At 48.5% G+C, this 25,866-nt stretch overlaps 1 protein-coding gene and 1 pseudogene across 1 annotated transcript in view; both read left to right on the forward strand.

Moving 5' to 3' along the window:
• Positions 1–4,489: 4,489 nt before the first annotated feature.
• The window catches only part of PRPS2 (phosphoribosyl pyrophosphate synthetase 2), a 36,060-nt gene continuing 14,683 nt past the window's right edge, over positions 4,490–25,866 (forward strand). The window contains exons 1-2 of the mRNA XM_058712386.1: positions 4,490–4,694; positions 11,286–11,469. Of these exons, the coding sequence (XP_058568369.1) occupies positions 4,573–4,694; positions 11,286–11,469 (306 nt within the window). The 5' untranslated portion in view covers positions 4,490–4,572. The remainder of the gene's footprint in view (positions 4,695–11,285; positions 11,470–25,866) is intronic.
• On the forward strand, positions 16,737–16,889 carry LOC131503355 (U2 spliceosomal RNA; annotated as a pseudogene).

The raw sequence follows: 25,866 nt of genomic DNA on the forward strand, positions 1-25,866 counted from the left end.
TTAAAGTGTAAAATTCAATGGCTTTTAGTGTATTGCCTGTTCCGAAAACGGAATCACACGACATGTGGTCCTCCGTGGTAACCGGCCTCTTTCACTCGGCACACTGTTTCTAAGGTTCACCCATGTCATAGCATTGTAGTAGAACCTCATGGCTGAGTGATATTCTATTGTGTGGGCAGGTCACATTTTGTTTGGCCACTCATCGGTTCTTGGACATCGGTGTTGTTTGTTTCTTTTGACTATCGTGAATTGTACTCTATGAACGTTCATGCAGACTATTTACTTGAGTACCTGTTTTCGATTCTGGGCTCTGCCCCTAGGAGTCAAGTTGCTGGGTCACATGGTAATTCTATGATTAACTGTTTGAGGAACTGCCAGATGGTTTTCCAAAGCAGGGGCGCCATTTTAAATTCCCGCCAGCATTGTGTGAAGGTTCTAGGTTCTCTACATCCTCATCAACATTTGTCTTATCTTTTTTTTTTCATAACTAATTTTTTAAATGACAGACTAAGATTATGTATTCATAGCTTATATGATGGGTAAGAGATAATTGGCCCTTACATACAAAGAAGGCTTATATATTTAAAATGCAATAATTTAATAGAAAAAAATCAAAGGTCATAAGTAGGTAATAGATGGAAAAAACATGTATATATTTTTTCTTTTTTTTAACTTTATTTTTTATTTTTTAAAATTTACATCCAAATTATTTAGCACATAGTGAAACAATGATTTCAGGAGTAGCTATCTTTAATGTCCCTGACCCATTAAGCCCGTCCCCCCCTCCCCCCTCCAGCAACCCTCAGTTTGTTCTCCATATTTATGAGTCTCTTCTGTTTTGTCCCCCTCCCTGTTTTTATATTGTTTCCCTTCCCTTATGTTCATCTGTTTTGTTTCTTAAAGTCCTCATATGAGTGAAGTCATAGGATATTTGTGTTTCTCTGATTGACTCATTTCACTTAGCATAATACCCTCCAGTTCCATCCACGTAGTTGCAAATGGCAAGATTTCATTCTTTTTGATTGCTGAGTAATACTCCATTGTATATATATACCACATTTTCTTTATCCATTCATCCATCGATGGCCATTTGGGCTCTTTCCATACTTTGGCTATTGTGGATAGTGCTGCTATAAACATGGGGGTGCCTGTGGCCCTTCGAAACAGCACACCTGTATCCCATGGATAAATGCCTAGTAGTGCCATTGCTGGGTCGTAGGGTCGTTCTATTTTTAGCTTTTTGAGGAACCTCCATGCTGTTTTCCAGAGTGGCTGCACCAGCTTGCATTGCCACCAACAATGCAAAAGAGATCCTCTTTCTCTGCATCCTCGCCAGCATCTGTTGTTGCCTGAGTTGTGAATGTTAGCCATTCTGACAGGTGTAAGGTGGTATCTCCTTGTGGTTTTGATTTGTATTTTCCTGATGATGGGTGATGTTGAGCATTTTTTCATGTGTCGGTTGGCCATCTGGATGTCTTCCTTGGAGAAGTGTCTGTTCATGTCTGCAAATATTTAGAGCTCTTTCTATATTCAGAGATCTCGGCAAAATGATGTGTGGAATACAGGATGTGAAAACGGTTCGCAAAGTCAAATCGGTGTTTGCTCATATCAGCCCTACTGATGAGTCAGTGAAGGTAGAAGCCAACAATGGAAATCGCTTATCATTCTTATATTCTCCGCTAACATTTTATGTTAGAATAATGAATATCGTCCAACTGCCCCAAATCTGAGACCACATATACACATGGCATATGTTCTCTTCATCCTGAGTCTTGAGTCTTTGTATATGTGTCCCATTTTCCTGAAGGCTCTCTCAAGTTCACATTCTGTCCAAGCAGTGCACTGTGGTTGAGCACTGGTGGACCATTGGACCTAGTATTGATGCCTGTATGCTGTCCCATACCCTACTGATGCTAGTTTGGCCACGTGACTTGCTTTCGCCAATGGGACATTAGCAAATAAGATAATACCAGAGGCTTGTGAAGGTCTTGCTCATTGAGGCTTATCTTCTTGGAACACTCCTTCTTGGAACTGTACAGCCATTCTGTGAGGAAGCCGGAAAAGCCCTGAGGAGAGGCCCACATAGAGGAAAGGAACAGGGGTTTGTTCAGACAAGCCGTTCTCAGTCTGGTGTGATTTTATGCCTTAGGGGACACTTGGCAATGACTGGAGACACTTGGTTGTCACGACTGGCGAATGGGTGCTATTGGCATCTAGTGGGTAGAGGCCTGGGATGTTGCTAAACGTCCTACGGTGAACAGGACAGCACCGTCACAAAGGCTTACCCAGCCCACGTGTCAGGAGTGCCAAGGTTGAGAAACCTGCAAAACACCAAGGTTTCCTCACAACACCCTGGGTCCTTTGGGTCAAGGATAAAGGGGCTTGGGAGACAAAGTGTTCACACTTCAATAAAATCGTCTATAGCTGATCTTTGAAGCCTGTACATTTACCAGTGACAGCTTTCCGGGCAGTCTGCGACTCACAATGATTTTCCATGGTCCCCATGTTACATTTCTCCTTGTTTCCCCTAAGCATCTAAGCCTAGTAACTCATCAAAGGGCTGAGCCAACCACGATTTTGTTGGTTGCCCCAGCCTACATATTGTTTCTCCCTGGCAGCATTGAAGTCATAGTTTGTGAGGATTCCACCCTAGCTTCCAAACCCCTGACCATTAACATACTCAGAGACCAGGGGCTTTCACTCACTTCTGCTGCGTTCGAGAATGCATCAGTTTTGTTACCAAAGAACCATGGTCCTGCCCTGCTGACAAGAGGCCACTTTCCCCCTGAAAAGAACATGTATATAGCTTGTCTCTGAGAAAAAAAGTTTAAGGACCTAAAAATTACAGCAATATTGTTAGTAGAAAATGTTATTAGGAGAGTTTAAAAATAATTACATTAGCAGACTCATTCAGTAAAAATTTTAGACATATGGTTGAGTATGAGCATAAATCTCATTGCCATGGTAATTAACTGTAAAACACAGAGATAACAACTCACTGCAAGGAGGGCTGGGTTGTTCTTTTCTTTTTTAATAATAGAGCACATACACGTCCCCAGGAAGAATGGAAAATGCTGCCAGAATGGGTGCTTTGGACAACTTTTGGGTAAACAGGCGGATTCAGGAGTTTAAAGAAAAGCACATGGACCCAGATGAAACATCCCAATTACATGAATAATCCCAAGAATCCCCCAAATCCCAATAATATGAGGTCAGTTTACAGCGGGCTACAAGCTGCCTTCCGTGTGGACGGAGGGCCAATTGTTGGCAGCGAAAACCCAGCCATTTATCCGACCTGTTTAATCTGTTGTCATTGAGAAGCATTAAATTGGCCAGCAGGACTAGCACGTGGGGCCCACATTCTCATGTAATACATTCCTTTCCTCTACATTTGATTTGTGCACAGAGGTTGGCATTTGCTTGAGAAAACCTTTCTTGCTCCCTTCTGCAGGGGGAGAGGGGAAGGAGCAGGCTCAGGGGCTATGGAGAGGGGTGGCTGGGGACCACCTGGAGGGAGTGGGCAAGGGGCAGGGTGAGGTTCCTGGGGTCAGGCCAGGAGAACCGACTGGCTGGACGTTGCAAAGCTGGCCTGAGGACTACCTGAAGACGAGGAATCTAGAGGCGCCTCGGTTTGCTCCCATTCACCATCAGCATGGAGAGTAACCCTGCCCCTCCATGTGTGGTCAGGTCTCAGATGGCCACTGGCATTGGCGGCTTTTTTCAAGGGCAGCGGGCAATTTTGTAGCAGTTGAGGCACCAGCGAATTTTGACTAAGGACTAGATAGTACATAATTTAGGCTTTGCGGGCCACGAGGCAAAATGGAGAGGTTATTACGTAGGTACTCACACAACAAGAGAGACAACAAATTTTCACAGTGGTTTCATGGACAAAATACAAAAAATAAAAATAATTTAGTACAGCTTTTTGCAGTACGCACCTACTAAAGAGAGGAAAGGATTTATTTATTTATTTATTAAGGGGATACTATTTTTCTTAACTGGGGTGCGATGGCAGGACAGGTACGATCACACAGATTGCAAATGTTCATGTGTAATTACCATGTTTAGCGCTCCGGTAGAAATAGGCAGCGAGGGGAATCCGGCCCCGCGGGTCAGAGTTTTACAGATCCCTGGAGCTGAACACCAGTCGTCTGCAATGGGTATGGGGGTATTCCGTGTTGGGGGGCTCGCTCCCGGTTGCTAGGTACGTCCACAGCCTCTTCCCGCACCCGCCCGCGGTGCCCAGTTAATCGGGCTCATTGGCCCTCCCTCTCGAGGCTGGACGGGAAGGTCTAGAACGGGGCCGAGAGCTCTCCCTCTACAGCCCCTCCTCCCCAGCTCCGCTCCCTCCAGCTCCCCCAGCTCCTCCTCCTCCCCCCGGGTCCCGCCGCGGCGCGTTCCGGCTCCGCCGCCCGACTCCGGGTCCACCAAGCCCCGCCCCCGCGAGCCCGGCTCCGACTCCGCCCCTGCAGCTCCGCCCCCTCCAGCTACTTTCCACTCCGCTCCTCCCTTGGTCGACAGCCGCGCTTTCCCGCTCGCGTCGCAGCCTCCGGTGCCACTGCCGCCTCCGCCATGCCCAACATCGTGCTCTTCAGCGGCAGCTCGCACCAGGACCTGTCCCAGCGCGTGGCCGACCGCCTGGGCCTGGAGCTGGGCAAGGTGGTCACTAAGAAGTTCAGCAACCAGGAGACCAGGTGGGGGCCGCGCCGGCGGCCGGGCCGGGCCGGGCCGGGCCGGGGAGGGCGCCGGGCGCGCGGCTGCGGGGCCGGGCCGGGCCCGTCGCCGCCCCCCCCCCCCCCCCTCCGCTCCGCATCCCGGACCACTCCGCGGCCGCCCGCTCCCCCTTCCGGGGCGGGACGGCCACGACGCGGCCTCCGCGCCACCGCTGCGGCGCCCAGGAGACGCGGAGGAGGGCGGCCCGGGGCCCGGAAGGGCGACCTCGGGGCGGTCACCAGCGTCGAGGAGAGGTGGGCGCAGCCGGCGGGAACCGCCTGGGTGCAGGGCACGCGGCGACGGACGCCTCTGGGTGTGCTTGCTCGGTGCTCCCAGATCCGCGCCTGGCCAGTCCTCTACCCAGCTCCGCCCACGCCCTCTGCCCGCCGGTGCCCTGCATCCACCTGGGGCCCGTCTGAAAGCCGCGTCCCCTCCCTGCCCGGGAGCTCTGATCCCCGCGGCGGGCGGGGCGGGGGGGGGGGCGTGGGTGTTGTAAAAGCTCCCGGGTGACCCTCCGGAGCAGCCGGGGTGCAGAAGTCTGGGTTAGCCAGAGGGGGTGTCTGTGCGGAGGGCTTGAAGAGCGTGAGAGCTCCAGAGGGCACGTGCTGGTGCCCCTGAGCGTCCTCTTCAGTTTTCTGTCCCAAACACGACAGACTTTCATCCTCTTCGTAGGCCTGGGACTCTGCTGTCTCCAGCAGCAAGGCCACGCATGGTTCGGGCGTAACTGCCACCTGTGTCTCAGGTCCAGGAGATGCGGTCACCTCTGTTCAGTGACGTCAGGCTGGTGGCCACCCTCGGAAGCGCGACAGGGGCCCCGTTTTCCACCTGCCTGAGTCCACCCAGCTCTTTGAACAATTTCAAATTGCTCTGTTTTTCTTCTCCCCCTTAAATGCTTAGCCCTGTACACACTAAGTCATGTATCTTTGGCAAAGATCCAGTTCAACCAACACTTTCAGCAAGCGATTCTGGAACAATTGATGCAGGCTGTCAAAAACAAACAAACAAACAAAAAACAAAAGCAAAAAACAACAACAACAGTCCTCCATCTATACTTCCCACCATGTCAAAAATGAACCTGAGAGGGATTGCAGACTTAAAATGTAAAACCTGGAACTAAGCATTTCTAGAAGAAAGCATGGGAGAAAACCTTGATGGCCTTTGGCTTAGTCAAAAATTTCTGAGCTCCTGGGGAGTTCTGTTAATACATACGGGGAAAATGGTGTGTGTCGAGTCAACTTTTTAGGCTATATGAAGCCCCTTCTTCCGGGTGGGAAATCGCAACACGTAGTCCTGTTGATTCTGTAAGTGAAGAAACGTTTGGGAATGGGTAACAGGTGGCATAAATGCCAGGAGTCCTTCAGCCAAAGATTTCCGCTTTGTGGAGTTTCATACAGAAGCCCTGGAGGGCTCTGGAAAAGGAGAGCGTAGCTAGGTTTGAATGTTGTGATGTCTGGCCAGTCCTATTTAGGTCTCAGGAGCTCTAAGAAGAATGGGGTGATAGTTTCTGTTCAAGAGCTGGCGTCGTGTAAGTAGGGGAGAAATGTCCGGGCAAAGTAGATTTTGAAAGCAAATTTGTTGCCCTCCTGTGTTATCTCCGTGCAACGCGATCCTGTGCTGCCGAAGAGCCACAAATCTAACTCGGAAGTCCGTCGTGAAGTCATTGTTGGATTTCTGTTCCAAATACTGGATGTACTGTTGGGTGCAACTCATTCAGGCATTGAAGTACGATTGTTTGTATGTTTAACTCCGTTTTATTTGCTTTCCAGTATTTTATCACCACCACCTGATAAGTAGAAATCGTGAGGTCTGGAAAACCACGAAACAGGATCTCTGGGAATTGCTTCTACAGTCAGATTATATGTTTTTTGTTTTGTTTGTTTTGTTTTTTAAGTAATCTCTAAGTCCAAGGTGGGGCTCAGACCCATGACCCGGAGATCAAGAGTCTCCCGCTCTACCGACTGAGCCACCCAGGTGCCCCAATATTATATGTTTTTAATACTTAGAATATAAAACGTTAGCTTCCTGACTTTTCTCCTTCCCATAAACTGTCTAGGCCCAGGGGTTGATTTGTACAAACAGTCCTGTCTATACTAGCTGTTGTACTAGAGATCTGGTTTTTACTGTGTGGTCCCAGGGATGAGACACAGGGTAAAAGGAAGAGAAAAATGATTCAGCTCACCTAAGACGCCCCTTCCTGAACGTCTCCCCTCAGCTGGGACCAGAAATCTGCTTTGATGTCCTGCTTATCACTCCTTCCGTTCCCCACTTTTTTTTTTTTTTTTTAAGATTTTTTTTTTGTAAGGAGTCTCTACATGGGGCTCGAACTCACAACCCTGAGATCAGGAGTCGCCCACTCCACCAACCGAGCCAGCCGGGCATGCCCACCCCCACCCCCCACCTCATCAGACACACAGGGCCTCCTGATTTTCCCTTCTCATCTCTGAATCATTTGAGGTACAGCAGAGAGATGCCCGCCCCAGCTTCGCTATAGACCACTGAAGTCCCACCGTGAAGGTGTCCGCGGGTCTGTTCTAACATTTTAGCCCCGGTCACTTAACCTGCCCACAGGGTCGTTCGCTGATACCGAGAGACCCCACATTCTGGTTATCTATTGCTGTGTCACAAGTCACCGGAATTCAACAGCTTAAGACAGCAATTGTTTATTTCACTCCCACAGCCCGGGCAGCGCCCTGTGTGCTGGCATCTGGAGCAGTTAACTGGGGGTGGCGGGTCCACTTTGAAGACGGCTCGCTCACACGGCTGGTGATTTGGTGCTAGCTTTTGCCTGGGAGCTTGGGCCGGAAGCTCAGTCCCTCTCCATGCGGCTGCTTGAGCTTTCCCATAGCACGGGAGGCAGGAAGTGGCCGCAGCCAGTCTCTTAAGGTCTGGACCCTGAAGTCAGTGCATTGTCGCCTCTGTCACAATCGGTTGTCGGGCAGAGTCCTCCCAAATCCAGTCCCCCCCCCTTTTTTTTTTTTTAGAATTTTTTTTTTAATGTTTCTTATTTGAGAAAGAGACAGAGAGCAAGTGGGGGGGGGGGAGGGGCAGAGAAAGAGGGAGACACAGAATCCGAAGCAGGCCCCAGGCTCCAAGCTGTCAGCACAGAGCCTGATGCGGGGCTCGAACCCACAGACCGTGAGATCCTGACCTGAGCTGAAGTCGGCTGCCTAACTGACTGAGGCACCCAGGCGCCAATCCCCTTGATGGGAAGAGTTTCAAAGCATCTCTGCAGCCACCTTTTCATCAATGAGCACACTCACTCATTGTTGAGTCAGATAAACTCATCTGCCTTCTTATTGGCGGATCGGTGAAGATTCTCCATCTGAATGGCAAACGGATGCTGCCTTCTGGCCACAAGTGTTTGAAATTAAGCCCCTACACTAAAGATTGGTCGTGATCATCTTTAGGAGTAGAAGCAGGAAGAAAAGTTGCCATGGTGATAGGATTTTTTTCAGCCTCTGCCGGACTGCTGGTCATGCGGGCCCTGAGGTTCCCCAAGAAAAATAGGCCAAAGAAGCAGGTCTTTTGGGATAAAGCGTCATAACACCAGAGGGTAGCAAGTTTTTTCTGTAACAGGCCAGACGGTAAGTGGTTTAGGCTTTGCAGGCCCGTGCCCTCTGGGTCGCTGCCACATCTTCCGGTTGTGTGGGGTAGAGGTCTGTCATGGGTCACTGCAGTCCTTTCTGGAAGCTCGAGGGGAGAAGCCGTTCCCTTGCCTTTCTCAGCTTCTAGAGGCTGCCTGTGGCCCTTGATTCCTTCTTCCATCTTCCAAAGCCAGCAACGTAGCATCTCTCTGACGCTGCTTCAGTCCTCATGTGTCTCCCTCTCCCATCTTCAAGGACCCTTGTGATTGCATTGGGCCAACTGGAATACTCCAGGAAAATCCCCCTATTTTCAGGTCCGCTGATGAGTAACCATAATTCCATCTGCCGACTTGTTTCCCCTTTGCCATGGAACTAACATTTTCAGGGATTCTGGGGCTTAGGACATAGACCTCTTTGCAGGGCCATTCTGCCTACCACGCCAATTTCCAAATTGACTTGATTCCACAGTTGAGAGGATGCTCACAAAGGAATTACATTTAGCCCCTTAGAACTCGAAATAGGAGGGAGCACATAGAATTGTGTCTCTCTCACCCTGGGGGTGGTGTCAGACTGCTTCAACCTGAAGTGGGTCATCATTTTCCACTGTTACCAAAAGTCATTTTCAGATCGGCTCAACTTGAAAGCCTTCATTTTTGTGTTTCGAGAGCCTGACGCGGGACTCGAACTCATGGACCGTGAGATCATGACCTGAGCCGAAGTCGGGCGCCCAAACGACTGAGCCACCCAGGCGCCCCTGTGTTCCGATTATTCTAGTTGAGGTTGGGTAGAAGCTTCTGTTGACTCAATAGACTATTGCATGGATTCCAAATTTTTTTTTTTATTTTTAAGAAAGAATCGGCTCTTTAGAGAAAATATGATTGGGTCTAGTTGTCATTTAAAATAAGATTCACGATATTTCTTTTTAGAGGGAGCCCCTTTGCAGCTGGTCTTACTGGAATGCTTTCCTAAAAATCATCGTGCTGTGCAGAGTCCTACAATAAAGACCACAGGGCTTATGGGGGAAATGGGGTTGGATGGGGGTGCAGTGATCAAAACTTCAGCAACATTTTAAAAAGACGCGAATGTCATAGAAATGGTAAAGCACTTTATACACATTACAGGCTTAGCGTAAGCGCTGTTGCAAGTATGGCCCTTTCCTTGGGGAAATGAGTCCGGGGGGGGGGGTGCTGTAGCTTTGGGGTTCTCGTGAGGCGATGGAGGGAGTCTGAAGTGGTATGTCGAGTGGTGATACCAGATGCGGGCGGGTGTGGCCGTTGTCATGGGGAGGCGGGGCGGCGGTGGCATCGCAGGAGGATTTCTTGAGCGGCTTCTCCATCCAGCTGGGCGCCATCCAGTTTGCTGCAGTCTTATCTCGGGATGAAAGACGGTGGGCAAGCCAACACGGCCTTCGAGTCCGGCTCGCATTGTTCCTGAGGTATCACTTGGAAGAAGATTAGGCTTTTCAAACCCAGCATCGTAGCAGAGCTGAAGGTCTCCCGGGCGCCTGGCAGTGCTGTGAAGGACGTGCCCCGGCACGTGCCAGGGACGGGCTGGCCTGCGGGCGTGTTGAGCGCTCAGGATTCTCCGCCCACAAAACAGAAATTGTCCAACATGCAACTTTCAAAGACTTTTGAAGCCCCTCTTCACTCTTTCTCCAGAAGCTACTGGAGGATGCCAACCAAAGTGCAGCAAGAAAGAGGATACAGAAAGTGGGCAATGATGTGTGGGAGAGGGGTGGTGGGATTCCCCCCCCCGGGGGGGGGGTGGCATCTGTGCATGGGCAGAGAGAACCTGGCTCAGCCGGCGACGGGACAAACACGGGTGGGCCAGTGACATGGATGTCACTCTTGGGGCCTCTGACACGGTGGGAATGTAGACTGTCAGCCAAGCTTTTAGGCCGGAATTTGGATTCACTACTCAGAAAACTTAACAGGTGAAAAGGTAGGACAATACACTCCAGGGAGAACAAAGCACCGAAAGTTGTGTGTAAAAGGGAAATATAAACTTGGATTGAAGTTTACTTTGTGGCTCGGCTCCGAGTAGCACTTACACAGTTAACAGTAGCTGTCGTATTTGGTTGGAGTATTGATCTCCGTTGGGATGGTGGGACCAGAAGGCTGCAGGTGTTATAGGCAATGGGAGGTGGGGGTGGGGGGTGGGGATAGACTTATGTCCTCGTCTTCATAGCACGGTGACCACACGTGATGCTTAAAATGAAAAATCAAAATGAAGCTATACAAACTTAGTAGTTGGAGGCTTGAAGGGAAATGCCTAAAAACCATACCAAGAGTCCAAATTGGTTGCCTCTGGAATGTTTGTTACAAGGCTTACAGAATGACTTCACTTTGTTTTGTTGTTGTTGTTTTTTTTTTTAATTTATTTTGAGAGAGAGAGACAGAGAATCCCAAGCAGTCTCCGCACTGTCAGCGTGGAGCCCGACGTGGGGCTCAACGTCATGAACCCTGAGATCATGACCTGAGCTGAAATCAAGAGTCAGACGCTTAACTGACGGAGCCCCCCAGGCGCCCCCAGAATGACTTGAATTTTTTAAGCAGTGTGTATATGTAACTTTAATAAAAGTAAAAACTCAATATACTATTTAGCAGAAAGAAGTCAATGTAACAGGACTGAGACCTATTTCTAACGAGCATAGTGGACCCTCTCCTACATGGAAAGTTCTGCTCACAAGGTGGTCCTCAGCTAGCCTTTGGGAACTTCATTTTGGAAACGGCTCCCCCCATTCCCAGATACGAACAGCTCACCCTACTAACCTGTATGAACAGTGTGGTTAGTGCGGAACACCTGGGGGTCCGGAATTTTGGTACGTGCCAGGCAGATGGAGCCCTTGTGACCAGCCCCCCGATCGTACCCTGGACACCGATGTGTATGGTGAATCCTGGCCACTTATCATACCTAACGGAGCTCCAGGGGACCTCGAAGACAGCAAATATACTTGACTATTAACAGATGGCATTTTTCTTTTCCCAGCGTCGAGATCGGTGAGAGCGTGAGGGGCGAAGATGTCTATATCATCCAGAGTGGCTGTGGAGAAATCAACGACAACCTCATGGAGCTTCTCATCATGATCAACGCCTGTAAGATCGCATCATCTTCCAGGGTGACTGCCGTGATCCCGTGTTTTCCATATGCTCGACAAGACAAAAAGGACAAGGTAGGAGATTTGGGTCCTGTTGGAGGAACCCGCTCTGGGTGAACATCAGCCTTTTTTCCTCCCCTCCCATAGTAACTCAGAGTATCTGGGAAACATTTGCTTTCTATTTTAAGGACTGTGTAAATATGGTATCTCATCCTGGCTTTTCAAAGGTTTGTCTTTGAACCAGCCATTACGTTAATATTTACAGATCTGCATACAGATAAGGCCTATTTTTGCATGTATTACAATACCATATAGCCCTGGTGACAAAATTGTTGTCTATCTCGATGGTGGTGGGTAGAACTAAATAATGCCACCCACTGAGTACAGAAAACTGGGGAACGGGAATCACATCGCTGGAGCATATCAACGCCAGTATCTCGGTTGTGATTCTATACTGTAGTTTTGCAAGATGTTCCCATGAGCCCAAACTGGGTAAAGGGCACAGTGGGACCTTTGAATTGAGGTGAGTCTACAGCTCTCTCAAGATAAAACATGTAATTTAAAAAGATACACCGTTACCTCTTTGTCACTGTTCAAGAAGAACGAAGGTTAACATCGTTGAATTTTTCTTTTAGCAACAGTAGCACTAGAGGAGGCTGTGTGGGTTTCTAGAAGAAATTAAAGATCTAGACCTTGCCTTTGAGGACAAAGAGAGAAGTTGGAATTTCTGGCGAGCTTTAGAAGGGATTGTATTAGTTTCCCATGGCTGCTGTAACACACGTGTAACATCACCACACGCTGGGTGGCCTAAAACAACAGAAACGTGTTCTGTCACCATTCTGGAGGCCAAGCGTCAGAGAACAAGGTGTCGGCAGGGCCACGCTCCTTCTGGATACTCCGTGCGGGAAGCCTTCTTTGCCTCTTCCGGTTTCCGGTGGCTCCTGGCATTCCTTGGCTTCTGGAAGCGTCACTCTCACCTCTGCCTCTTTCTTCACATGGCCTTCTTCCCTGTGTCCGTGTGTACTTTTCCTCTTTTATAAACAGACAGTCGTTGGGTTAGAACCCATCCTGATCCAGAGTGATCTCATTTTGATCTTTGCCTTACTTCTATCTGCAAACACCCTATTTTTATTTTTATTTTTATTTTTATTTTTATTTTTATTTTTTTTTATTGTTATTTTTAAATTCTCTTTAAGTAATCTCTACACCCAAGGTGGGGCTCGAACTCATGACCCCGAGCTCAAGAGTCGCAATCTCTTCTGACTGAGCCAGCCAGGCGCCCCTGCAAACACCCTATTTTTAAATGAGGTCACATTCTGAGGCTCTGGGTAGACGAGTTTTAGGGGGATATCACTCAAACCACGATAGGGGTCAACCCCTAAGCATTTATCTGCTTTATATCTTACGAATAGGTAGCTGTTCATTCGGGTTCCGTGTGAATCCTTCCATTTTGCAAGACACACGGCTGTTCTGTGATACGGTGACTAATCACGAGAAGGGTTCCTCCCGATACACCTCCATTTATCACCCTAATTTATTTTCTGAAACAACACAGATTTCCAAACAGCATACGAGATTCTCTCATATATGAAAAAAATCCCTTTATAAAGTTGTTTTTCATGTTTATGTATTTATTTTGCAAGACAGAGAGAGAGAATGAATGAATGAATGAATGAATCCATCCCAAGCAGGCTCAGCACTGTCAGCATGGAACACGACATGGGACTTGATCCCACGAACCATAAGATTGTGACCTGAGCTGAAATCGAGAGTCTGAGGCTTACCCGGCTGAGCCACCCAGGTGTCCCCAAAATTCCTTTATAAATTTGAATTCCCATACTGAGGTCCCCCTAAATTATAATGCCTCTTCAGATGTGGTTCCCAGGCCCCATGCTGAATACAGCTGTCTGTTAATTTCTCACTAGAAATTTGATCTCCAGAACTCGATTCTGCAGTTAGATATGATTTACCCTGTATCGATTAGAAGGGGTCAACATCCTTTTTCTGTAAAGGGGTGTTTGGTCTCTGTGGCAGCAGCTGAACTTGGGTTGTAAATGGCGGGTGTGGCTGGATTCCAGGGCAACCTTTATTTATGGAGACTGAAATGTGAATTTCATATAATTGTCACTTGCCATAAAATGTTCTTCTTTTGTTGTTGTTTTTTTTCTTTTCATCCAGCTATTTAGTCCTGTAAAAACCATTACTACCTCACAAGCAGTACAAAAACAAGTGGCTGGTCATGAGAGTGGGTGTGTGTGACGTCGTGACCGTGTGTCTGTATCACTTTGTGATGTAGCTTTAGCTGAGGGCAGCGAGAACCTTAAGTCGCATGTGCTGCTGTGAAGTTTCTCTGTCTGCATCTTTAGCTACTAAACTTCCGTTCATTTTTGTCCCCTAAGTATGATCTCTTGTCTTAGGTATTCCTCCCATTTGTGCGTTTCCATGGGACTGTTAGCGTCTTCACTTTTGTCCATATCACAAAGGAGCCAATGATGTTCTGCTGTTTCTCGTCTGTGTGGCAAGAAGTTTAGTAAATTCGGTATTCTGCGATTTGCAATTGGGTTCTCCTTTTGCTTTGGCATTCAGTGCTAAGATAAGCAGTGCATTGTATCTTCTTGGGTAAATGATTGCTTTCATTGTTACGCGGCCCCTGTCCCGCATGCACATAGCCCTAACTTTTCCTTCACTGATACCAGTCGAGACTGCCGCACGTTTTGCCTGCGAGCATCCAGTTTGCCGTTACTTCTGTTTCCAAGGTTGTGTTTTTCAGACTGTGTTGCTCACGTTCATTCATAATGAACTCTTTGTCGTGTAGACAGACCGGCACTGCTTGGCCCTGGTCCTTTGTGTGCGCCCGTCTCCTGCTTTCCGGGGGGTGTGACCACACTCCTGGCCTCCGGCCTCTGCCAGTGGTGCCCCCCATCCCCCCACCGTGCTGACGAGGACAGCCCTACAGAGTTGCTCAGACACTAGCGGGTTTACCTCTTCTGTGGCACCTGCCTCACTCTTTACCCTGTCTCCTGGTGTGGGACACTTGGGTGCGTGTTCCGTTTGGGGCCATTTTGCACACCTGTTTCCTTTCATGCCGTCTGCATCACATGGTTGTGTGTGTCTTGAAACAACCTGGTACCTATTTTTAGTGTTTCCTTGTGTTTTTTTAATTTATTTTTAAAGTAATCTTGCACCCCATGTGGGACTCGAACTCACAACCCTGAGGTCTAGAGTCGCGTGCTCTTCTGACTGAACCAGCCGGACGCCCTTTTTTTTTTTTAGGTTTTTATAAAAGCTGTTTTTAGTTTTTAACCCCATCGGACAGTTCCACACTTGGCCAAGCTTAACTGCTGATGGAAGAGATAAGACGTTCATTGTCAACAACGCACAGGCAGGGATGTGGATAGCCATTGAGAGACTGCACGGAGAGCAGCGGAGGGAGGCCTGAGTTCAGAAATTGTGTGGCTTATTGTTAGAGATAACTTACTAGAAAAGAAGAAATCGTGGACGGTTGTTGGCGTCCGGTTTCTTTCGCTGCTGTGATAAATTACTATAAACTGGGGGGCTTAAAACAACCCAAATGTTTTCTCCTGCTGTCCTGGAGGCCGGAGGTCGAGAACCGAGGTGTGACAGAGCTGTGCCGGCTGTAGGCTCCAGGGAAGGATCCTGCCTGCCTCTTCCAGCTTCTGGGGGTGGCCTCACTCCTTGGCTCAAGGCCACATCCCTCCAACCTCTGCTCTGTCTTCTCTTGGCTTCTCTGATCTCCATGAAACCTCCTTGGAAGGAGCGTACCAAGGGATTCAGAAGTGCCTGAGAGAAGTGGCCTGAGCCTGTGAGCAAACTTCATTTACCAGGAACTGGGCTGAGCGATGAGACCCCGAATGTGGGAAAACCCTTCTCCCTACTTTTCACTTTGCTTAGATCGGCTAGAGGCCCTACAGTGTTTGAATGTGACGGGAAGTCATGGGCCACCCTTGCTCTCTGGGCTCAGAAAGAAAATTCTCCTCAGCCACGGGGGGATCCCTGGGCTGCATCCAGCCCACTGGGTTTCTCTAGTCCTTTTCCTTCCCATAGGACTGTGCTACCCATGATGTCTGAGACACGATGAAATTCTGTGTAATTGACCTATTCAGAGTTATGTGCAAAGAAGCCCGTGTGTGTGTGTGTGTGTGTGTGTGTGTATATATATATATATACATATATATATGTATGTATATATGGGCTGTAGCTTTACATATATATGTGTGTGTGTATATATATGTGTGTGTGTATATACACACACACATATATATATTTTAAACGTTTGTTCACTTTTTGAGAAACAGAGACAGAGTGCAAGCAGGGCAGGGGCAGAGAGAGAAAGAGACACAGAATTCGAAGTAGGCTCCAGGCTCTGAGCTGTCAGCACAGAGCCCGACATGGGGCTCGAACTCGCAAACCGTGAGATCATGACCTGAGCCAAAGTCGGACGCTTAACCGACTGAGCCACCCAGGCGCCCCGCCCCAGCCTTTCACCCTAATTCAAAACCTGCTTCGTGATGTTTAATGTTCCTGCTTCTTTTGAAGCAAGGCCCACACACCTGTAAAATTTTATTTTTGGTTTCATCTGTATGTGCAAAAAGCCAGGGACTAGCTCAGACAGTGAAGGAAAACTTACGGTTTCGTAAGCCATTACCCATCAGCACAATGAGCTGCTAACACAGAGAAAGGAAGCTGATGTAGGAATTGGAAAATGCCTGGTGTATTGTAGTCTGAGCTCTGGGGTCACAACCTTGGAATCAAGTGGACTCAGGTTTGAATTTCAGTACCACCATTGACTCCTTTCGTCCTTTGTAACAGTAGCTTAAACTCTCAGTTTTTAGCTCGCCTGTATATTAAGGATAGTACTGGCTACTTTTTCTGAAGTACTTAGAGTATAATAAACATGTGGGTAGACAGACTTTTTCCAAAAAGAGCCGGGTGTCAAATTTTTACACTCGGTGGACCACCAGATCTCTTGGTCAGCTCCACCATTTTGGCATGAAAGCAGCCATATATGATATGTAGATGAAGGGCTATGTGTCCGTGTTCCAATAAAATTTTGTTGCTGGACATTGCTCTATGAATTTCATGTGTCTTTCAGACATCACAAAGTGTTCTTCGTTGGATTGTTTTTCAACCTGTTAAGAACGTAAAACCCATTCTCAGCTCATAGGTTGTGCAGAAACAGACCACAGCCTGGGTTTGTCTCCTGGGCCGCACTTGGCCGATGCCTGCTGTGGTGGACACTCAATAATTGCTAGTTTCCTTCCCTGGTAAAAACAGTATGACGTGGGCAAAGCTGGAAATCATTACATCTGAGAGGGCAGAAGATTGCTTCTTGGCCTTTTGGCTAAGATCAAGTGTAGTATCTGAGAGGATAGAGGACTTGAGGCTTTTTTCAAAATCATTTTCAAGGTTATGTTCTCTTTTCAATTATCAAATTGTTTCGATTTTTTTACCTGGAAAAAGTGAGCACAGTTATCCTGATGTTAGTTTCTGTAATCTTGTAAATTTCTACCGCTTGTCAAATGTATGCTTTTAGCAGGGCAGCGTCTGATACATTGATTAAGATCTGGAGCATCCAGAGAATCTTGGTCATGGCTGGGCCGCCTCACAAAATGTTTGACTTTTCTCCATTTTTCATCAGGGGAGTTGAACGTTTTACTTTTGGTTGCTGTTCCTTAACGCTACCTTTGTTGAAATGCCATGCTGATTGTTCTCATAGTGGCTGTAAAGTCGGTTAACTCGCAAATCTTTCCTGCAAGATTTAGTCGGCTCTTGAGCCAAACTCATAGGACAAAACCCAAATTTGTAAACAAGGTCTGGAGAAGGAAATCAGAAAGTATGAGTTTAGAAATGACCTGTGGTTTGGATCTCAGAAGTAGCAAATGCGAGATACCACGGAGGAATGTTTTTTTTGCCCATTATAAAATTGTCAGAAGAGCCCCACTTGGATTAGCGTCGAGAATCAGATTGCATTACAGAGAAGTCCCGGTGATCAATTTGTTCTTCTAATTATCCTGAAATTGTGTTAAGCTAAATCATTCTCACAGTCATTGAGGCAGATAACTAAGCCTTGAAAACTCGACGTGGTAGAGTTTGTGTTATTAGATGTTTTCACTTTCTGGAAACCTCCACTGTTCACATTTTGAGGTTGGAAAGAATGTATGTGCATGTTATATATGTATTGCTGACCTTAAAAGTAAAACTACCAGTTATTTTACTGCAAAAGGTGGGTTTATTCAAGAATTAAAAAACAAACAAACAAAAAAACGTAGGCAGGGCACCTGGGTGGCTCAGTCGGTTAAGCGTCTGACTTCAGCCCAGGTCACGATCTCACGGTTTGTGAGTTCAGGCCCGCGTCGGGCTCCGTGCTGACAGCTCGGAGCCCGGAGCCTGCTTCAGATTCTGTGTCTCCCTCTCTCTCTGCCCCTCCCCTGCTCATGCGCTGTCTCTCTCCGTCTCTCGAAAATAAATAAACGTTAAACAACTAAACAAACAAAAGTAGGCAATTCTGGAGGACACAGGAAAGGTACGCTTTTGAAGGAGCAAAGGGGGGGTAGTTGGGTTGTGATGAGTTAACAACTTCAAGTCAGTTGGAGAAAACTGGGGGTTTGAAGTATGGTGGCTCTTCATCGACGGAGCTGTTGTCAGGGATGAGGAAAACATTTCTCCCTCCTGCTGGAGTAGTGGAATAATCAGTGTCCATGTGCAAGGTCGAGTCCGCCTCTTCCCGTTGGGTCCGCAATGGAGAAGGCATATGGAAAGGCGTGAGAGCTCCCCCTCCCGAAACCTCCCGAGTCCATTTTCGTGGGGGTTCCCATTACTGCTGTTCACATTCCCCCCTTTTGATCAGGATCTTTCCTTGGAAGCATCGCAGATCACCAGTCAGGTTCTCTGCATTTAGTGGTTTTATCTCTCGGTGCCAGGAAGGACCTTCTCTGGTGGTCACGTTCTCACCTCGGAGGGCGGGCGAGTACACAGCAGTTGGAAACCACTTAAGCCACATTGAGCAACAGGGAGGGTTGGGAGGGACAGCCCTCAGGCATTTTCCCATCTGAAGTCTGTACCTTCTCAAGACGGTCAGCACTGAGCCAGCATCAGCTTAGGGGGCACATCCTTTCTGCGGGGGATTGATAGACAGCAAGTGCACGGTCAGAAGCAACGTGACCGTTCCAAAGTGTATGTTGGTTCTAAACCAGAACCCTGGGTCTGAAGATATTTACAGGCCCTGTTTGGACTTAGGGAAGAAGGGTTTCTCACTGTGAAGGCCATCCCGGGGTCATGTTGCCTCCCGAAAGTCATCTCCTGAGGTGGCTATGCACCAAAATCATGAAGTACTGTAAGAGCACACGGAACCGAGTGCATTTGGGAACCTAGGGCCCACCTGTAACCATGAAGCAGTAGTTTTGAGCCCTTTTGCGAGAATAGCAACACTTTAAGGACGTTTTAAAACCCTGTTGTTCTCTCAGAAGAGCTGTTTAGAGCCTTGTGTGTTGTCAGTAACAGCCCGTAAAGTTGTGGATTCAGAAACCGTGAATCTGGATAAGAATCCAGAGTCTGTTCCTAGTTTAGACAAAAGAATGGCTTTTGTGGATTCTGAGCTTCCTAACCCTTCAGAAACGCTCACAAGATCGTAATGAGGCGGTTGCTGGAAAGGTCATCATCAAAAGAGGTTTCCCCCTTTGTAAGAGATTGGGAAATGCTGATAAAGGGCATTTTCTTTCTTCAAAAGAAGTGACAGTGAGAAAAAAATACACAGGCCTGGGCCAGACGGCTTGGGAAAGCAGTCTCCCCAGATGTTGTCGGCTTCGATTCCAGGAAATCATGTCACCAGATGGTATGCAGGTCCCGTCAGGGTTTGGGGCTTTCTTTAGATGTGTCACATGGATCTAAGCGTCGGCACAGGGGTTGGTGAACAGATCCTGATAAGGGCCTTTCCAATGAGTTTGAAGACTCTTCATGGAGGTGGTGTCTTTCCCAACAGACAGATCCTCCAGGTGGCAAAGTGTGAGGAGTTAAGATCATTGTCTCCTGTGCGCCAGGAAAAGATTGCTCTAGCAGAGCATGGGTATGTTTAATAGAAGCAACCAGACCTTTACAGTGCTGAAGATGTCTCCTTTTATCAACTGTGGGTCAAAGAGGGAGGGGCCAGAATGCACGGTCATTCCTCTATCTCCAAGGGTGACAATGTATGAGTTCCAAAAGGGGGAGGATCTGAGACACAGTCATTTTTTCTCACCAAATTTTAGCCACAGAAGAGGCACTGGCCTGTCTACAGGGGACGCTTCGGTCCAGTGAGGAAACATACAAACCATGACTGAAACATACTTCTATCCATGAGATGGGGGGAGCTGCATGAAATCCATTTGCCAAACCTCAGTTGGTCCACTGAGACAAGCCAAGTAAACCAGACCCTTCTTGCGGCCTTCCTCATATGTTCCCATCGATATGGGTTTATGAATGCTATCATTCTGTCAGTACGCCGATGGTTGAATGTGTGCGTGGTGGGACATAGAGGGAGCTTTAGAATTTCCGGGAGGTGGGGCGCCTGGGTGGCGCAGTCGGTTAAGCGTCCGACTTCAGCCAGGTCACGATCTCGCGGTCCGTGAGTTCGAGCCCCACGTCAGGCTCTGGGCTGATGGCTCGGAGCCTGGAGCCTGTTTCCGATTCTGTGTCTCCCTCTCTCTCTGCCCCTCCCCCGTTCATGCTCTGTCTCTCTCTGTCCCAAAAATAAATAAAAAACGTTGAAAAAATAAATAATAAATAAATAAATAAATAAAAGAATTTCCGGGAGGACCGGATCGTGATTTGGTCCAAACCCGAGTTTGCTTTCTTTATTCAACCGATAGTTGTTAGATTTCCAGATATTGACTCTCCTCTGGGGCTAATTGTTGGGCATCTCCGGTCAATTTTTCTCATTTGTCATTTGAAAGAACGTCCCTTTGGAACATGCCAGAGGTCTGGGTGTCAGTCTCCTTGAGAGCAGCACATGGAAATACCAGCAAGGTGGTATCCCTTGGCCCCCAGGGGGTCGCGTCTGGAACCCCTGGGAACCTTCGTAGCCAGAGCTACCAGCAAAAGTATGGTACCCAATAGAGGTTGGATGCAGGGGCCATTTTTAATCTCATCCCCGCTGGGGGTAAGGAAACCTTGTTGCTGCTGTCACATTCCAGAATCATGAGCTACCCCAAAGGCATACTGACTATCAGTATAAATGTTTGTGGTTTTGCCCTCGGCTAAAATACAGGCTTGAGTAAGAGCATATAAGTGAGCCTTGTTGGCCGAAGTAGCTGAAGATAAAGGTGACAGGCCTCAGGGACTTCAAAGGGAGTTGTAGTAGCATGTCCAGCATGGTATTTACCATTTTTACTCTTTTTTTTTTTTTTAATGTTTATTTTTGAGACAGAGCATGAACAGGGAAGGGGCAGAGAGAGAGAGAGGGAGACAGAATCCCAAGCAGGCTGTGTGCTGAGAGCAAAGAGCCCGATGCAGGGCTTGAACCCACGGCTTGTGAGATCACGACCTGAGCCGAAACCAAGAGTCGGACACTTAACTGGCTGAGCCACCCAGGTGCCCCTCCCATTTTTATTCTTTAAGAACCCTTAGTAAGCTGGGAAAAGTGTGTATCGGTGAGAGGTGTTTCCTATAAGTTGTCACCCGGAGTCCAAAGGCGATCTGTCAGCCTTAGGCACTTGGGAGGGGCTTCATCAGGGGAGGGGGGGAGAAGGTGGCCCAGGTAAGGCTCTCACAGTGAGAGTTACTTGGATGAGGAGTAGTTAGCAGGGGTGTCTATTAGGTTTGCTCTTTCTATTTCATCAGTGGCCTGGACTAAGAGGACAGTGGCAGGAATGACCCTGGGGCAAGGGGACTGTCCCCCAGCCAGAGGGGCTGGTTGGCTGTAATACCCATTGGGGTGATGTTGGGGGAGGACTCAAGGGCATCCCCTCACCTCTTGCTCACAAAAAGGCAGGTTGCTAATTAGGATGTCTGAGGGCAGGGGCTTTTGGTGGACTTCGCTTTCAAGTCTCAAGGGGCTGTGTCATCCCCCTCTTTGCAAATAGTAGGGTTACGTTTGTTATTTTTTAGTAAAGCACACAGAGGCTGAGCCGTGTGAGGGACGTTCGGAATCCAGTTTCGACAATAGCCAGCCAGTGCAAGAAAGCCTTGTGATTGGCACTTAGTTTTAGGTTTGGAGAAATTGAGGATGCCTTAGAGTCTACCTGGATCCAAATCTGGTCTGTGTTCTGAGATCGTGTGCCCTAAATATCAAAGCCTGAGTTTGAACAAACTGTCATTTTTGTCTGCGGAGACTTTCATGTCCCTTTAAGGCCAAAGGTTTTAACAGGTGGATGTTGTCTTCCCATGTAGAGGTTTGAGAACGGGGACAGAAGCAAAGGGCCTGTGTATTGTGACAGGATAGAGCCGGCAGAAAACTTTGTGTCATCCAAATCAATTTTTAAGGTTTGTGAAGGGTTAAGGACTCTATGTAACCCTGGGGCATTACTTTCCGGGTGTCTTTCCATCCTTCCCAAATGAAGGTAAAAAGATACTCGCTATCCTTATCAACTGGCATATGGGAACAGATCCCTGGGAATGGATGTCAGTAGCCCGTGAGGGTTGGGAACAGTGGGGTGCCACGGGACCCCGGTGCTGTTCAGTGCTCGGAGGTCCTGGATAGAGTTCTGTCCTTGGCCGTTGGGTTTTCTCACAGGTAGAATTGGGGTGTTACAGGGACCATTGCAGGGGATAATGAGGCCCTGAGCCTTGTAATCCTCTGCGGTGGGCATGATGCCTTGAAAGGCTTCTTTGTGTGTAGGCTATTAATTCTAGGGATCAGTTTGAATCTTGATGGGAGGTACCCTGTGGGTTCTGCTGGTGTCCGTTGAAGACTGCCCATAAAGAGGACGGTAGCTGAGCCAGTAGGAATAAATGATCAGCGATCGGTACCCCCAGCCTCTGCCACAGTGCCATCAGAGACAGAGCATAGGAAAAGATGCCAACGGGTCATTGATTTCCCCCTGTTGGCTGTTTTGGTTACTACTCTCAAATTCTAGAATTATTTTCCTCTTTTGGGAGAGAGAAATTCCGGCATATTTTTCTAAGAAATCTGGGCCCAGTGAATGAGTAGGGAGGGGTGGAGGAACCAGGGAAGAAAGGGTGTATATCTCTAAAAGGGCCTCGACAAAAGGGAGCCGGTTCGGAGATGGGAGCCTGTTGAGGTTGACCAGAGACCCCCACTGTTGGAAGTGTTTTAGCGCTCCGGGGCAGGGGCTGATTTACGGCGGTGTCGGGAACAACAGAGACAGACTTCTTCCCAATCTGGATAGTCGTTGCTGCGAGCTGATCAAGAGGGATGATTGGGAAGAACGCCTGGAGCTCCTGGCAGCCCCACTGTAGACAGCAAGATGGAGTCACTCCTGTCCGGCAGGGGCCTGCGTCGAGCAATGATACGAACGGCTGAGGGTACTAACAACGGTGAGCTCTCCCCGGGACCGGCACCGGCTGACGACGCCCCAGAACCGATCAGCAGCAGAAGCAGGGGAGGGGTGCAGGTGCCCAGGACTGACCAAATCCCTTTAAAAGGGGGAGGGCTTTTGCAGTGGTCGGGCCCCGCAGACGTGACCCTGAGCGCCTGAAAAGGGAGCTGCCGCCGAAGGCTCCGGCCGAAGAGAACGGAGAGCCTCCACCGCTTGAACAGAAGGGGCGGGAGGGCCGAGCGCAGACCCGGCCCGGGGCCTCCTCTCAGCTGCGCTCCCGCACACCGACTTGGCGGCGGCCTCGTTCACTTCCTACCGCCTGTGTTATCTCGATCGTCGCGTGCCTCGTCCTAGGTCCTGCGCCGTGTGCGGGGAAGAGGCCAAGTTAATCACGGGCTCCAATGTCACTGGGTCTGGAATCCCGAACCCGCTTTCTCATTACGTTCACCTTGCTTTAGGACCAAGCACAGCTGGCGCTGCGCAAAGACCCAACTCGTGCGTGCGCCTTCACGGCGTGCTCGCGACAGTTGGCATGGTCGGCAGGGAACTGAGTCACAGCCGAGACCAGGGGAGATTGCCTCGGAAAGGCACTTGGAAGGTTAAAAAGGATTAAACCGTTTGGGGACGTTGCAAAGATAAATGCCACTACTGGCCAAGTTAGCCTAGAACTTGGCAGAAAGACGCCAACAGAAAATGTGGAAAAACCTGTATACACATGCGAGGTATAAGTGGGAAATAGAGCCGCACACGGTTCAGAAGCTGTGAATTGCAGCCAGTAGCTTGCAAAAAAGAAAGAAAGAAAGGTCCGGGCACTTGGTAAATACCTAAAAACAATGGTGAAAAGGGCAAAGCCCTTCGTGTCCCGGGCGCCCATTGCACGGGTACCTACCTTACTGATGAGAACCATCCTGCAGTTAGACTAGGAACAGCAAAGGGGTGAGGAGCTAGCTAATAGACTAATAAGGAAGGACAAAGCCATGAATAGTTTAAGTTTCAAGGACGAAACACCCTTGGGACCCCGGGACCCCCATCTTGAGGACCCAGGAGACCATGATGACCTCTAGGGGGGTGACTATCAAATCAGACTCTGCTTCTGCGGGTTAGGGGCTTTGGGGTGTCAGCTGGTGCTGGTCTTGGTGACAATCTTGTAGCTGCAATGCCCTTAACTGTTGGCATCATTGCTGGATACAGGTTCCTGCTTGACATGAGTGACTCCATCTTGCTGTCTACACCCATCATGGGGAATTAGGACGTTGGAAAGGAAACCGTAGCAGAAACTACGCTTGTGGTTTTGTTTAGGAGCCTTCATCTGTTGGAGCTGAACATTGAAAATTTTAGCCCTCTTTCTTGTAGGTGACTCACCTAGGCAAGCTAGTTTGCCAGGTTAGTCGAATCTGAAGTGGTCAGTTGCCCATCCCATCCTGGTCATCTTAACGAAAGGGGAAAGATCCTGGAGCAGTGATAAACATGGACTTAAATGTTACCCCGATGGATTCAGCACCTAAAGACCAGAATTTTCTTTAAAGATAGTTTGGAGTCGATTATAATAATCGTGAATGGATTCATCAAGCTTCTGTGTATAAGCCTGAATTTTGTTCCAGTCAACAGGCTTAGGAAAAGCCATTATAATTGCTTGCTGGCGATTTCCAGCAAGTTTTCTAGCATCTTGCCAAAGGGTAGGGGTCTGTTTCTCTAAATCCTGCTCAGGATTTTCCCACTGGGCTAGTTTCGCCCAACGAAACTGAGTTTGAATATTTGGTGGTGGGAGGGTGCGGGGTGGAGAAGAGGCCTCAGAAGCCTTTTTTTCTTTTTAATTGTTTGCCTCCTTCAGTTTATAAATTGTATCTTGGAGAGAGGCAATTTTACATTCCCGAGAGTGTTTGGAAGCTTCAAAATACCAATTAAAATAGAAATCCCATTCAGTTTTGTCATTTTCGAACCATGGTTGTTGTCCAATTCAGCTTTGAGAAAATTAAGTTTGGGGAGATTGAAAGTTCCCCTTAGTGGCCATTGAAGTTCTAAATTACTTCTGGTTAAGTCAGTCCATTTATTTATAAATGTGCGTGTGGAGGGCCCATAGTGCTTAAACATAAAACCGGCCAGAGTCCCAGTGGGTGGCGGGGCGGTGGGTGTCCTCAAAGCGCTCAAAACATTTCGGTGACTGGGATCCCATTTCTTAGAGGGTTTTCGGGAGCCAGCCTGGTTCCAGAAGGAATCGGATGAAAGTCCCGCACAGCTCTGGGAGGCGCAGTTCCAGTGGAAAGTCTGATTTTGAAAATGAAATCAGACCGAAGGCCAGCCTGGTTCTGAAAGAGGACTTCAACCGTCTGCATTCTGTCCTCAGTCTACTTTCTAATTAAGTTCTCCTCTCCAGCTTATCTCTTTTGTTTTATTATTTTTTTAATGTTTTATTTAGTTTTGAGAGGGCATCAGTGGGGGCGGGGCAGTGAGAAGGGGGGAGACAGAGGATCCAAAGCGGGCTCTGCGCTGGCAGCAGCAAGCCGGACGCGGGGCTCGAACTCACAAACCGGGAGATCGTGACTTGAGCCCAAGTCTGACGCTCAACCAACTGATCCACCCAGGCGCCCCTCCAGCTTCTCTCTTAACTCGGGCAGAACGCCCTGAGGGCACAGCATCCCCTGATGGGAACCCAAACTTACCGCTCAAGCAGTAAGGACCTCCCTGTGCCAGCAAGACCCCCGTGATGGACCCCAAGACAAATGATTGGTTGCCCTGACCTTCACTACCCACCTGCATGTACCCCCCACCTTTGCCCCGCATTTGCCTTACTTAAACCTAGAAGTGTTCCTGGCACTTTGCAGACAGTCTCCGAGATGCTGGTCCACTGTCTTCCCAGTGGTGGCTTCGCTCAACTAAATCCCTTTTTTGTTTCACTACCGCTCGTCCCTCTGCCTTTGGATTTTGTCGGTGGCCAGTGGCCGAACCTGCTCCGTGGGTAGTGCGCCTGTTTGCTCACCCG

Source organism: Neofelis nebulosa, chromosome X (genome assembly GCF_028018385.1).
Source record: "Neofelis nebulosa isolate mNeoNeb1 chromosome X, mNeoNeb1.pri, whole genome shotgun sequence".
Lineage (NCBI taxonomy): Eukaryota > Metazoa > Chordata > Mammalia > Carnivora > Felidae > Neofelis > Neofelis nebulosa.